The 12,201-nt window shown below is 54.8% G+C and overlaps 2 protein-coding genes across 5 annotated transcripts in view; both read left to right on the top strand.

Annotated features, from left to right (window-relative positions):
* Nucleotides 1-2,066: 2,066 nt before the first annotated feature.
* Nucleotides 2,067-7,760, top strand: MAF1 (MAF1 homolog, negative regulator of RNA polymerase III). The gene is made up of 8 exons (XM_083622319.1): nucleotides 2,067-2,371; nucleotides 3,424-3,567; nucleotides 3,697-3,825; nucleotides 4,335-4,500; nucleotides 5,298-5,419; nucleotides 5,808-5,927; nucleotides 6,058-6,183; nucleotides 6,411-7,760. Exons 2-8 carry the CDS (start codon nucleotides 3,485-3,487, stop codon nucleotides 6,430-6,432), a joined length of 768 nt encoding a protein of 255 aa, XP_083478445.1. The 5' UTR covers nucleotides 2,067-2,371; nucleotides 3,424-3,484; the 3' UTR covers nucleotides 6,433-7,760.
* A 25-nt stretch (nucleotides 7,761-7,785) lies between these two features.
* WDR97 (WD repeat domain 97) overlaps nucleotides 7,786-12,201 on the top strand; it is a 46,206-nt gene continuing 41,790 nt past the window's right edge. For 3 of the 4 annotated variants that reach the window (XM_083621807.1, XM_083621808.1, XM_083621805.1), the window contains exon 1: nucleotides 11,510-11,613. The gene's annotated coding sequence lies outside the window, so the exon portion shown is untranslated. Of the gene's footprint in view, nucleotides 8,044-11,509; nucleotides 11,614-12,201 lie in introns of those variants that run through there. The other variant, XM_083621806.1, reaches the window with a different exon arrangement.

Here is a 12,201-nt window from a genome sequence, read left to right as displayed (position 1 = left end):
TGAAAGAGGGCAACCAAAACTGATTGCAATACGTTTGCCCACAATAGACACATCTCGCAGGCTTGAAGGACGGCCTTCTACCAAGGGAGCCAGCTTCCATGCTAAATCCTTCCTCAGAGGCTTGCTGCCACATACTCACCCCTGATAAGGCCCATGGGCTTGTCGGTGGTGGCACCAATTTTGTGGAACTCCCTCCTGAGGGACACGAACCTAATGTTCCTTCCCTGGTATTCCAATACAGAGGCTAGGGCTGTGTCACTCTATAATGCTTTTGGACTAGTGAGCCATCTGGAGCAGAATTGTGCTTTTTTATTCCTTTCGACATCACCTTGCCAACAAAGGTCCATATAGTTCAAGCTATGGTTTTCCCAGTAGTGATGTATGGAAGTGAGAGCTGGACCATAAAGAAGGCTGATCCCCGAAGAATGGATTTGAATTCTGGTGCTGGAGGAGACTCTGGAGAGTCCCATGGACTGCAAGAAGATCAAACGCATCCATTCTTAAGGAAACCAGCCCTGAGTGCTCACTGGAAGGACAGATCCTGAAGCTGAGGCTCCAAGACCCCTCATGAGAAGAGAAGACTCCCTGGAAAAGACACTGTTACCGGAAAAATCCGAGGGCTCCCTTGGACAAAAAGTAAAGACACCAACCAGAGTAAATTGGAGCAAATCAGCAGCCTGTAGGCTTGGTCTTTATTGAAGAAAGACTGTCGCGACAGGGTGCTCCCCTCACTTGCAGGTGAGAGGAAAGACCCAGAAAGATGGTGTGCAAGACCTTATAAAAACTTTTGAAATTCCCACCCTGTAGGTCAAGCCCACCCCCAGAAACATCATGCATACATTACAGAAAAGGGGTTGAGGGAGTTGTGGTGGTAACCTGAGTGTCCTGTCACCTGGCTGATTCCCTTCTCTCCCCCTCCCCACGAGTCACTTCCAGGAGACAAAGGGGAGTTGGCAGTTTCCTGCCCCCAGAGGGAAGACCTGATCATTGTCCTTTGTTTCAGTCCATGCTGAATCCACTCCCATATGCAAGTTCTTTGTGATCTTGATGGTCTTCTGTCTAGGACCATCAGGGTTGGCATAGCAACTGGGCAGGGCTCCTGTGGATGTGCTGGGATGGTGAAGGGATTATGGCTGGCCTGTATCAAACCTTCCCCATTTTGTAGTCCTTCCTTCATGGAGTAAAATAAAAGTGGAACAGTGCAAATCTGATGTATGGTTGATTTTCTATGAATTTATAACAGAAGCGTAGCGTATGTAGTGTGTGAGTGTGAGTGTGTGTGAAGTTTGTACAAACTGAATGATTGGGGGGGGGGGTTTTCCTGCTACAACCCTGATGTTGGGAAAGATGGAGGGCACAAGGAGAAGGGGACGATGGAGGACGAGATGGTGGGACGGTGTTCTCGAAGCTACCAGCATGAGTTTGACCAAACTGCAGGAGCCAGTGGAAGACAGGAGGGCCTGGCGTGCTCTGGTCCAGGGGGTCACGAAGAGGCCGACACCACTAAACGACTCAACAACAACAACAACATTCCTTTCAATGAATTTGCGCTGGTTTTGCTGTGGAGATATGCTAGATTGGTTTTAAATTATTAGCATCTTTCTTGTGGCTGCTTCATATGGAAAAAGCAGCGAGCGATTTCTAAAATGAAATGAAATGAATAATCCTGGTCATTTTAAAGATTGCCTGAAATGCTTGGCCTTCCCAGAAGGAAAAGAACTGCGGCTGCATTGGCGAAGCAGGTCCCGATTCCGCAGCTGGACACGCGCGGCATCTCTCCGGCGGCGCCATCAATCAATCAAACCTGGGAAAGGGGCGTGGCCCCTCTCCTTGAGTGACAGCTGCCCCGCCCCTTCTTTGTTCCCCCTCGGCTCGACAGCGCCTTGAGGCGGCCGCCAATGAGAGCCCGGCTCTATCCCAACGGGTGGGGCCGGACACAGGCCGTTGATTAGCGTGCAGGGGAGCCACTGGGATGCGTCAGCCCGAGTGATGGGCACCCGTTTCCTCCAATGGAGATGGCGGATCTGGCTGGCGCCCAATGGCTGCCCGCGGGGGCGGAGCCGCTCGCTCTTGTTGTCGTCCTCTGCTCGAAGCCCGAAGAGTCAAGTCGGTCGCTTCGCCTGACAGGAAAGAGGGAAGGAAGGGAGGCCGGGAAAGCGACTCCGAGTCGGGCGCTCGACTAGCGGCCTGGTCGTGCCGAGCAAGCGGGGCCATGGCCGGGTCTGCGGGGCCCCTGAGGGCCGCCGGGCGGAGACGGGCCCAGGCGGCGGCCGAGGCGACGGCGGCTGAGGCGGCCACGCCCGCTTCGAGTTCCCCCCGCGGCCTGCGCTGCTCGACGGCGCGCAGCCCCTGAAGGAGGAGGCGGCGGCAGGTGGGTAACGGGGCCTGCCCGGGGCCTGCCCGGGCCGCGAGGGGCGGGACTGCGCTCCCCGGCATGCCCCGCGCGGGGGCCGCCTCGGCGGGCGCCGGTCTTGGGGCCGCGGGGCATCATGGGAAGCCGAGTCTTCGGAGGCCCGGCCTGGGGAAGGGAGGGCGGGCGGGAAGTGGAGTTGGGGCCCGTCTCCTTCGCGGGCGCGGGCGCTGCTCGGGGTCTTTGGCGCTCGTCCTCCTCCCTCCCGCGGAGCCGAGCCGCGTTCCGCCCCCGAGGCTGAAGCGCCCGAAGCTCCTCGGGGGGGGGGGCTGGCCGGTCTTCTGATTCCAGCCCCGCGGGGGGGGGTTGGTCTAGATGACTCTGGGGGTCCCTCCAACTCCCCCGCCCTTCCGTGTATCCTCTTTCCCATCCCAGCCAGAGGTGGCTTTAGAACTAGTCGGAACAAAACACCCAGGCGATTTTTCCGAAGGTGACGGAGAGCAAAGTAAATGCTCGCTAGCCTCCGAGAACGTTTTTTGTAAACCACCTTTCCCTTAGAAAATCAAAACAGAAAGGACCCCACAAAATCTCGAGGAGGATTCTGTGGGCACATTTCTAGGATCAACATTTGATCACGTAACTTTTTTCTCTCCCCTTTTAATGCTGTCACATCCCCCTGCACCACATCCGCTTTCTTCTTAACCTCACAGTTCTCCTCAGATAATTTTCCAGCTGCCTCCTCCGCAGAGACTGTTGTTTTAGTTAACGTAGAGCTAGAGGCCAAGTGCAACTGAGTGCAGGGAATGATGGTGAGCTCTGAGTTGGGTGGCGTTTTGGGAGTTGAGGCCAAGATGGGAAATGTCAGGACTTGGGTATCACAAAACTCACCTTTTCCACTGAAGTATTTCACAGGTGCTGACTAGAGCTGGGGGGGGGGTGCCATCTACATCCCTGTATGAGTCACTGCCTTGCTGGTCTTCCAGAGCCAGTGCTGGCCTCCTAGCTCCTAGCCCAACGTCTTCTGTTTTTCAGAGGTGTCTATTAACAGGCCCTTCTCTCTCTGTCACTGCCAGGAAGTTCCAACCTAGAAGCGGTAATACTGAGAATTTAGTCCAGCGCCAGGAGGTACAAAAAATGAAGCTGTTGGAAAACTCAAGTTTTGAAGCCCTAAACTCCCAGCTGACGGTGGAAACGGGAGATGCACACATCATTGGCAGGTGAGTGGCAAGGCAGCTCCTGAACTGGGTCATCTTGCCATGTGGCCCCAAGGGTGCTTTTCTGCAGCTCTCCAAATTGAGAGACACCCCCACCTCCCCTCCAGCTGAGTCTTGCCTGTCTTCCTTCAGGATTGAGAGCTACTCTTGCAAGATGGCCGGGGACGACAAGCACCTCTTCAAGCAGTTTTGCCAGGAAGGGCAGCCCCACGTGCTTGAGGCCCTGTCTCCACCTCAAACCACCGGGATCAGCCCCAGCAGGTATGTGCTGTCCCTTCCTTGCCCCACACAGAGGAGGCAGAGCTGGCTCATCATCACCAGCTTCACCTAGCTTTGCAGGTCGGTGGGCTGGATCAGAGTTCTGTAAGCCAGGAGAGTCTCACCATATAATTATTGTTGTTGTTTGTTTATATCCCACCCATCTGGCTGGGTTTTCCCAGCCACTCTGGGCGGCTTGTAATAAAATATTAAAAATATTGCCAGGGGAAACTCAGAACTTCCTGTTCCCAGCTTGCCGGGGCCGATGGGAGTTGGGAGTCCAGTAACACTGGAGTCCCCCATTCTTGGTTTAATGCTGCATGAAATGCTGCTTCTGTTCTCTGTGGAGCTGGTGCTTTGAGACTGTTGTGTCAAGATCATTCCACACCACCCAGATCTTCCTGCACCTTAGAAGTGGGAGAAGTGCATGGCAGATTCCAAGGCCATGGCCTGATGACCACAGCTTCCTCCAGGAGGAGGTAACAGACCACATCCTCTCCCTTGTGTGCTAGGCTCAGCAAGAGCCAAAGTGGCGATGAGGAGGGCCCCCTCAGCGACAAATGCAGCCGCAAGACCCTCTTCTACCTGATAGCCACCCTCAACGAGTCCTTCCGTCCTGACTACGACTTCAGCGCTGCCAAGAGCCACGAATTCAGCCGGGAGCCGAGTCTCAACTGGGTAAGCCCGCACCCTGCTGTGATAATCTGGCCTTCAGACCCCACACGTCAGCAGATCTCTTGGCCCTCCTTGTCATCCCGGGTCTCATAGCCCCACATGTGATAGCAGTTCTCCAGCGCTGCTTTTTGTGTGGATGCCTGCCAATTCTTCTCTCCCCCCCCCCCATTGAAAAGTGCCAGGGTCCCAGGGAGTGGCTTCTAGAGAAGGTGGGGCAGGATTTCCTTCATGTTGAACCAAAGCCTCCATCTCCCTCCCATTTTTTGCCCTCTTCCCACAGAGGAAGGGGCATCGTTTGCCCCTGAGATGCTTGGGGTGGGGAAACATCCGCCTGGCATGAAACCCCTCCCTGCGGTTGGTGGTGCTTCTGAGGACCTGCTTCCTGCCCCCTAGGATTTTTGCAAACTGGTGAAAAGGTTACCTGTATGGGATGGATCAGGCCAACCCGTTGGCATATCTGGTCCCTTTTCCAGCTTGGATGCCCCTGGATCCCACCCAGCTCTCCCGCTGGAACCTGCATCTGCTGTCCTAGACAGGCCCCACCAGTCCATCTCTTGGAGGATGCCCCTCTTCAGTCCAGCTCAAGGCTGGGGCTTCCCTGGCCCCTTCACCTGGTCTAGGACTGGGAGGAGCTGCATCCTTTCTGTCTACCTGAAGCCTCCCACGCTTGAGCTGCTGCAGGGCCACGCTGTAGCCTCCTGGGGACAGTGCAGGGATGGTGGGGGGCAAACGTACACACGCGCCCCTTCCCTCTTTGCAGCACCAAGCCCTCACCAAGCTCCCCTCTGGGTCTGTTTCAGGTGGTGAACGCTGTGAACTGCAGCCTCTTTTCTGCTGTGCGGGAGGATTTCAGCGCCCTGAAGCCCCACCTGTGGGACGCTGTGGACCAGGAGATCTGCCTCTCGGAGTGCGACATCTACAGGTGGACTCCCAGTGCTGCTCTCGGGCACCAAGGGGTGGGTGGGTGGGTGCTGCTTTGCTAGCAGCCCACCCTGTGGAACACCCTCACATCAGATGTCAAGGAAATAAACAACTATCTGTCTTTTAGAAGGCATCTGAAGGCAGCCCTGTTTAAGGAAGTTTTTAACATTTCATGTTTTATTGCATTTTCACTATTCTGTTGGGAGCTGCCCAGGGTGGCTGGGGAAACCCAGTCAGATGGGCGGGGGATAATAATAAATAATAATACATTTTACTTATATCCCGCCCTCCCCAGCCAAAGCCGGGCTCAGAGCGGCTAACAAACTATTATTATTATTATTATTATTATTATTATTATTATTATTATTATGCTTTTTCTGCCAATGTAGCTACAACCCGGACCTGGACTCGGATCCCTTCGGAGAGGAGGGCAGCCTGTGGTCCTTCAACTACTTCTTCTACAACAAACGATTGAAGCGGATTGTCTTTTTCACCTGCCGTTCCATCAGGTCAGGGTCCCTGCCAAAGTGGCCGGTTTCGAGGCCTCCCCACCCCCCCTGCTCCCTGGGTCCCCTTCCTGGTCCAACGGGCAGCTTGAGGCCTTGGGAGACATAATGTGGGGGGCTTCTCTTTCTGCAGTGGCTCCACATACCCTCACCCCGAAGCGGGAAATGAGCTGAACATGGATCTGAGCGAGGATGATGCGGAGGAGGAGGAGGCGGCCGGCCCCCGCGACGAGGACGGGGCCAGCATTGAGGAGGATAGGTGAGGGGGCTTGGTGTCAGAAGCCCCTGTGTGCCTGCTCCCACCACTGGAGTTTGCCAGAGCTGTAAAGGCCTAGGGATCCCAGCTGGGGACAGCAGCAACCTCTTTGTGGCCTGCAGCTCAGGTGGTGGCCCCTCCTGGGAGCGAGGGGCTGGGTGGGCTTTGCTTCTCCCTGTGGCTGGAGACAAAGGCCGTGGGGTGCTGAGGACCTCCTTTCCTGTCTGCAGGAGACAAGTGATCTGCATGTGACTTCTTGGGCTCTTTTGCGCCCCCTCTGAAGACAGCTCCTCCCGCGTGTCCCCCCAGACTAGCCTGGCGTCGTCGTGTTGCTCTGCCTATTGGCCCTGTGGATGCTGCCTGACCAGCTGGTGCCTCCAGACTCCCAAGGATGCTGCCAGCCAGTCCCTTTGCCCCCTGCAGGCTTTGGCACCCCTGCAGCACTGGAAACTTTGTCCGGCCCCCGAGAAGCACTTTTCTGTTCCAAGTGGCGTCAGAGCAAATGCCCTCCGTTCATCTGCAGCCGCAGCTGCAGCCACCATGGTGGAGAGGCTGCCCCTGTCTGGGTTTGGGGCTGTGCCTCTCTATCCTCAGGACACTGGACCCTCTCAGACTGACCCTCCCTGGAGATTTGTCCGTCAGTTTCAAGTGTCTGTGGCCCCTTTCTGCTGACTTCCAGACGCTACAACCTGCTAAAGACTGCACAACATGCAGAAGCTGGATTTCCTGAGGATGGCATCTCCCCCTCCCTTGTTTTTGACCGCAAAAGACATTGGTGCCGAGTGTCCTGGACTGGCAGAAGTCAGGGGTTGGGCACCTTGGTGGCTTGGCTGCTTTGCTTTCCCCCAAGGGCTCATAGAGTTTTATTTTTATATTCCAGCCCAAACCTCTGTGCTCATGTCTCCCCCGTCCACCCTCCCTGACCCTTTCCAATGCCAGCCTCCTTCCACCTGATGCCCACCTCTTCCTCCTTTCAGGCTCCACTCCGTAGCCCAACGGACTCATTTCTGGGTTGGTAGGAGGGAGCGCTTGCTACCTCCTCTGCTCAAGAGCTGAAGGAACATTGGTGCTGGCAGAGCAGGAGGGGGCTGCTCTCGTGCCCTTGCCATCATACTATGGGTCTGTGAAAGTGCCCCCCTTTCTCGCTCCCCCCTTTCTCTTGCACTGACTTGGATTCCCTCCGGGGGCGCAGGGGGTGTCTTGCCGTCTTTTCTGCAGTCTTGTGATCTGATTCCAGAGGGCTATGCCTGTAGGAGCTTCTATCCCTTGGCTTCTCATTGGGGCAAAATCACTCCAGGCCCACCATTTGGAGCAACCTGCCAAGAACAACAGGCCTGGTCCCCTGTTCAACGCCCCCCCAAAAAAGGTTGGATTGAGAAGTAGCCTGCCTTTGGTCCCCTTGAGGCTTCCCCACTGCTGCTTCCCGCTGCTTCCCTTGCCCCTGTGCTAGGCAGCAAGTGATTTTGGAGCACCCCTTGGCCTCTTTCCCTTTAGATCCACTGGCTTGTTTGCCACCTCCTGTTTAATTCTGTTGCCTAGCAATTTTATTGTTGCAGTTATAAACGTTTTTCTCCCTGTGACTTGACATCGTTCTGTTTCCTCGAAGGAGCATCCGGCTAGGGGGAGAGGGTGCCAGAGGGAAGGGTCTGCTCTGTGACTGCCCCCCACAGCCCTCTCAGAACTTATTTGTTGCCTGGGAAGCTGTAGCTGTGAGCGCAACAGGTGGGGTGTTGTGCGCTTCTGTGGGTCAGCCTCATCCTTCAGGATTGCTCTTGCATTTCTGCCCCAGCCTCTTTCGCTCTCTTTGGGGCAGGCAAAGAACAACAGAGCAAAATGATTTCTAGAATTCTCTCCCTGTCCCTGGTAAGTCTGCCTTGATATCCCAGTGGTGAATTGTATGTGTGGACAGACAGAGGGTAGTTCTGGAGGGTTGAGAAATGGCACTCTTGCCCCTGAACTGGCACAACTTCAGGGGTCTGGGTCTGGACCACAGTGTGGCTCACGGGTTGGGGGGTGGTGACATCATCCACATGCGCCAGTACTCTGCGGCCTCTTCCTCCACCCTGCCAGCAACATGCAAAGGTCAGCCAGTCCTGGCTCACACCTTGGTAGAGGGACGTGGGGCAGTTGTATCTTCACTGAGCCTAGACAGTCAAGCCTTCAATCTAACTGGTTTGAATGTGTGTTTGTGTGTGTGTTATTTATTTAAGACAGTTATATACCATTTAATCAGTAGCATTTCTAAGTGGTGTCTAAAAACCATATAGACGTTGAAATAATAAAAGTATCATAAACCAGAACACTTCCTTAAAATGCCTGCTGGGACAAGAAAGTCTCAACAAGGAGGGTGTCTGTGTCATCTGAAGCTTGCCCCCCTCGCCTCCACTGCATGGGGTTACTGGGGGAGGAGCAGCCTCAGGCCAGAGCTGGAGGCCCCGTCTTCAGGAGGAACCTGCAAGACCACACCCAGGAAGCCAGTGTTTTTTTAAAAAGAAAAAGGGCAAAGGACCCCTGACAGTTCAGTCCAGCCGCGAACGACTCTGGGGTTGTGGTGTTCATCTCACTTTACAGGCCGAGGGAGCCGGCGTTTGTCCGCAGACAGTTTTTCCGGGTCATGTGGCCAGCACGACTAAGCCGCTTCTGGCAAAACCAGAGTGATGCACGGAAACGTCGTTTACCTTCCCGCTGGAGCGGTACCTATTGATCTACTTGCACTTTGACGTGCTTTTGAACTGCTAGATTGGCAGGAGCAGGGACAGAGCAAGGGGAGCTCACCCCGTTGTGGGGATTCGAACTGCCGACCTTCTGATCGGCAAGCCCAAGAGGCTCAGTGGTTTAGACCACAGCCATGTTAGCCTGTGCCAAAATTGGATTCTGGCAAAAGACCCTCTGCTTTGCATTGCTTCCGTCCACTGGTGCCAACTGGGTGGGAGAGATGTTGCCAGTGGTGACTCTCAATGTTTTCCATCGGCTTCTTCACTTCTGAAGTTCCTGTTTCTCCACTGACATTTGAGAGGGGGGCAAAGTTGCAGCACTGCAAGCATTTCAGACCAAGTCTGCCTTAATTTGTGGGACAAGGGGGCAGCTCCACCAACTACTGGGGGGGAGTATTCGGGGGACTGTGCTCAACCTTTATTTCTAATACATTCTCCCCACCTTTCTACATAAATCATTATCAACCAATTAACATTGCCCTCGTCCTCCCATATGTCTCCTGCCCCAAAACAAATGCAGGCGGGTAAAGAGACAGTGTGTGTAACAAACTCTAGTGCCTGCTGGGCTCTCTCAAAAAAACCCTAACCTCCCTCACAGGGTGGTTGTGAGGATGAAATGGAGAGGAGAACCACGCAGGCCGCCTTGAGATCCTTAGAAGATAAAGGTGGTGTATAAAGGAAGGAAAATAAAGGACATCTGGTCAGCCGCTGTGAGGAAAAGATGCTGGCAATTTTATATTCTTCTGACTCCTTGTGGTAGGGAAGGCTAATGGAATTCAACTGGGCCTGCCTCAGTTTCAGCTGCTGGGTTCAAGTGTCTGGTGTCTGTCCTGGTCAGTATTCCCCCTTCCCGACAGAAGTCCCACAATATTCCTTAAAAGTTTGCCCTGGCATGGGGGGGGGTCACCTGTGGCACCTGAATGCTTCCTGCTCATCATTTTCCTCTTCCTGCTGGTTCCAGGAAGTCACTGGGGACACTGACCATTGGCAGCTGCTTGATCTGGTGCCAGTGCTGTGCGACTCACGGCCCTTGGCCTACGCTTTGTGCTGTTGCCCTGCAAGGGAGAGCTGGCTGGGGTTTCTAGGGTGCCAGCACCCAGGTTTCCAGCAGCAGGCGTTTGGAAGCCTTGATTCCTCGCAACGGGGAGTGCAGAGCAGAGCCACCATGGAGGCAGAGCAGAATCACTCGGGCTGGTAGTCATTGGGATCCAGCGCTGAGGGCCTTCTGGCGGTTCCCTCATTGCGAGAAGTGAGGTTACAGGGAACCAGGCGGAGGGCCTTCTTGGTAGTGGCACCCGCCCTGTGGAAGGCCCTCCCATCAGATGTCAAGTAAATAAGCAACTATCTTATCTTTAAAGACACCTGAAGGCAGCCCTGTTTAGGGAAGTTTTTAATACTTAATGCTGCATTGTGTTTAACACTCGATTGGGAGCTGCCCAGAGTGGCTGGGGAAACTCAGCAAGATGGGCGGGGTATAAATAATAAATTATTATTATTATTGGTACCCGTTTGCCTAATTCTCTCTCAAAGCCATCCACCACTGTCTCCCGGGGGAGGGAGTTCTACGGTTTAACTCTGTGCTGTGTGAAGAAGGACTTTCTGAATCTCCCAACATTCAGCTTCCTGGGATGTCTGCAAGTTCTAGGGTTGTGAGAGGGAGAAAACTTCTCTCTCTCAACTTTCTCCATGAACTTCTGCCATGTCACGCCTTAATCTTCCTTCCCCAAGACGCTGCAGCTTTTCTTCACAGGCGAGTCTCTCCATCCTCTCCTGCTTCCCTCCTGCTGCCCTTCAAGAACTCATTCCGAAAGGTGGGCACTGAAGGGGACACAGCCTGGTTGGGGGGCCACGGCCTGGCTTCCTGCTCCTGGTGGTGTGTCCGTGAGAAGCCGCTCCTCCTCTGCTAACAATACGGAGCCCCCTTTGGAATTGCACCCTCTCCCTAAAGCTGCACAGGCGTCATAGAAGGAAGACCCCTAACTGAACTGAGTCCGGAGGAAGCCTTTCTCCCTCTTCCGGGGCTCTTGAGGAAACTGACCCCTTGCTGGGGTGAGAGACGGCCATCTCATCCTCAAAGACCTCCTTGGGTTGCAGGGTGGGGCAGTGGTTAGAGCGCCCTGCCAGGATCTGGGAGAGACCAGCATTCCAATCCCTGCTTAGCCGTGAATGACCTTGGAGGCCATTCGCTCCCTCTCAGCCTAGCCTGCTTTGTAGGATTGCTCTGAGGAGAACATGAGAAGGAAGAAAACCCATACGGGCCCCCTTGAGCTCCTTGAAGGAAAAGGGGGGGGTGGAAACACAATATATAAGTAAATAAATAACAATAAAACTTCTTCATCAGAGAAGGCAGGCCAGAGCGTGGCCACCTAGGAGACCAAAGGGATGCTCACTATTCTGCAGGGACGGGGAGAACTAAGCTGGCCGCCCTCCTCGCCCGCCCTCTGTCCACACTCACAAGGTTGGCATCCCTGGGCCAACATGCAAGTGCGGACAGGCAGGGACCTCTGTTCCCTCCTGAGGACTGGGTGGCATCTCATTGCGCCCCCTCTGGGTGTGCCAAGCCCAGCGCCCTGCCTGGAGGGCTCCCTGCGCCCGCCTGCATCCCTCTCCGGTTGCGTTTCCTGCCCTGAGGACCAGGCCAGGCCTGCCCTGCTAGACAACAGAACGCCTGTCTCCATGGCAACGAGGCTCGGCTGGCCCAGGCTCCCGCAGGCCCCAGGTAAATGCTGCCATCTTGCGAGTGGGCAGTGCGAAGCCCTGGGAGCCAAAGGAGACGAGGGGAGGCTCTCCTGCTGCTGCCACCCCCCAGGGATGGGGCTGGGCAAAAGCCTGGGCAGGGCCTGGCACCCCTGGAGGTGCCAGCTCCTCCTCCCAGGCCCTGATCCTGTGCCCTTCCTGGAGGCAGCCTGAGCTGAGGCCTGGGAGGGCTTTCTGAGAGAAACGGGGCTGTCACTCTGGAGGAAAGTGGAGTTGTCAGGTGTTTGGGCCGGAGCTCCAGAGGGTGGTCCTCCAGAGAGGTACCTCACTTTTGGGGGGGGGAGCTGTGTAAGAAATGGGTGCTAGAGCTTTTCACTGAGATCTCTCTGTGTATGTCATTGGGGTCTTCTGATGATACACAGGTCTGCATTTTGTGGCTTTGCATGTAGCAGGTGGAAAGCGCAACTCATACATTGAACAATTGTCCAGGCTGGTTTTTACGTTGCTTTTAATCATCTGCATTTCATCATCTAACCTGCCCTGGAAAGATTCTGTCTGATGATGGGATGGATATTGATATCTTATTAAGAAACATGCATCTCTTTTACCT

This window comes from Podarcis filfolensis (assembly GCF_964270895.1).
Source record: "Podarcis filfolensis genome assembly, chromosome: 7".
Lineage (NCBI taxonomy): Eukaryota > Metazoa > Chordata > Lepidosauria > Squamata > Lacertidae > Podarcis > Podarcis filfolensis.
Note: the sequence above shows the minus strand (reverse complement) of the source record. Positions and strands in the feature narration are given on the sequence as shown.

Bases quoted from the DNA above. Each gene is read 5' to 3' on its own strand.
- MAF1 (XM_083622319.1), top strand. From the start codon at position 3,485: ATGAAGCTGTTGGAAAACTCAAGTTTTGAAGCCCTAAACTCCCAGCTG. The intron at 4,501-5,297 runs GTAAGCCCGCAC...GGTCTGTTTCAG, and splicing joins GGGAGCCGAGTCTCAACTGG to GTGGTGAACGCTGTGAACTG. The intron at 6,184-6,410 runs GTGAGGGGGCTT...TCCTGTCTGCAG, and splicing joins GCCAGCATTGAGGAGGATAG to GAGACAAGTGATCTGCATGT.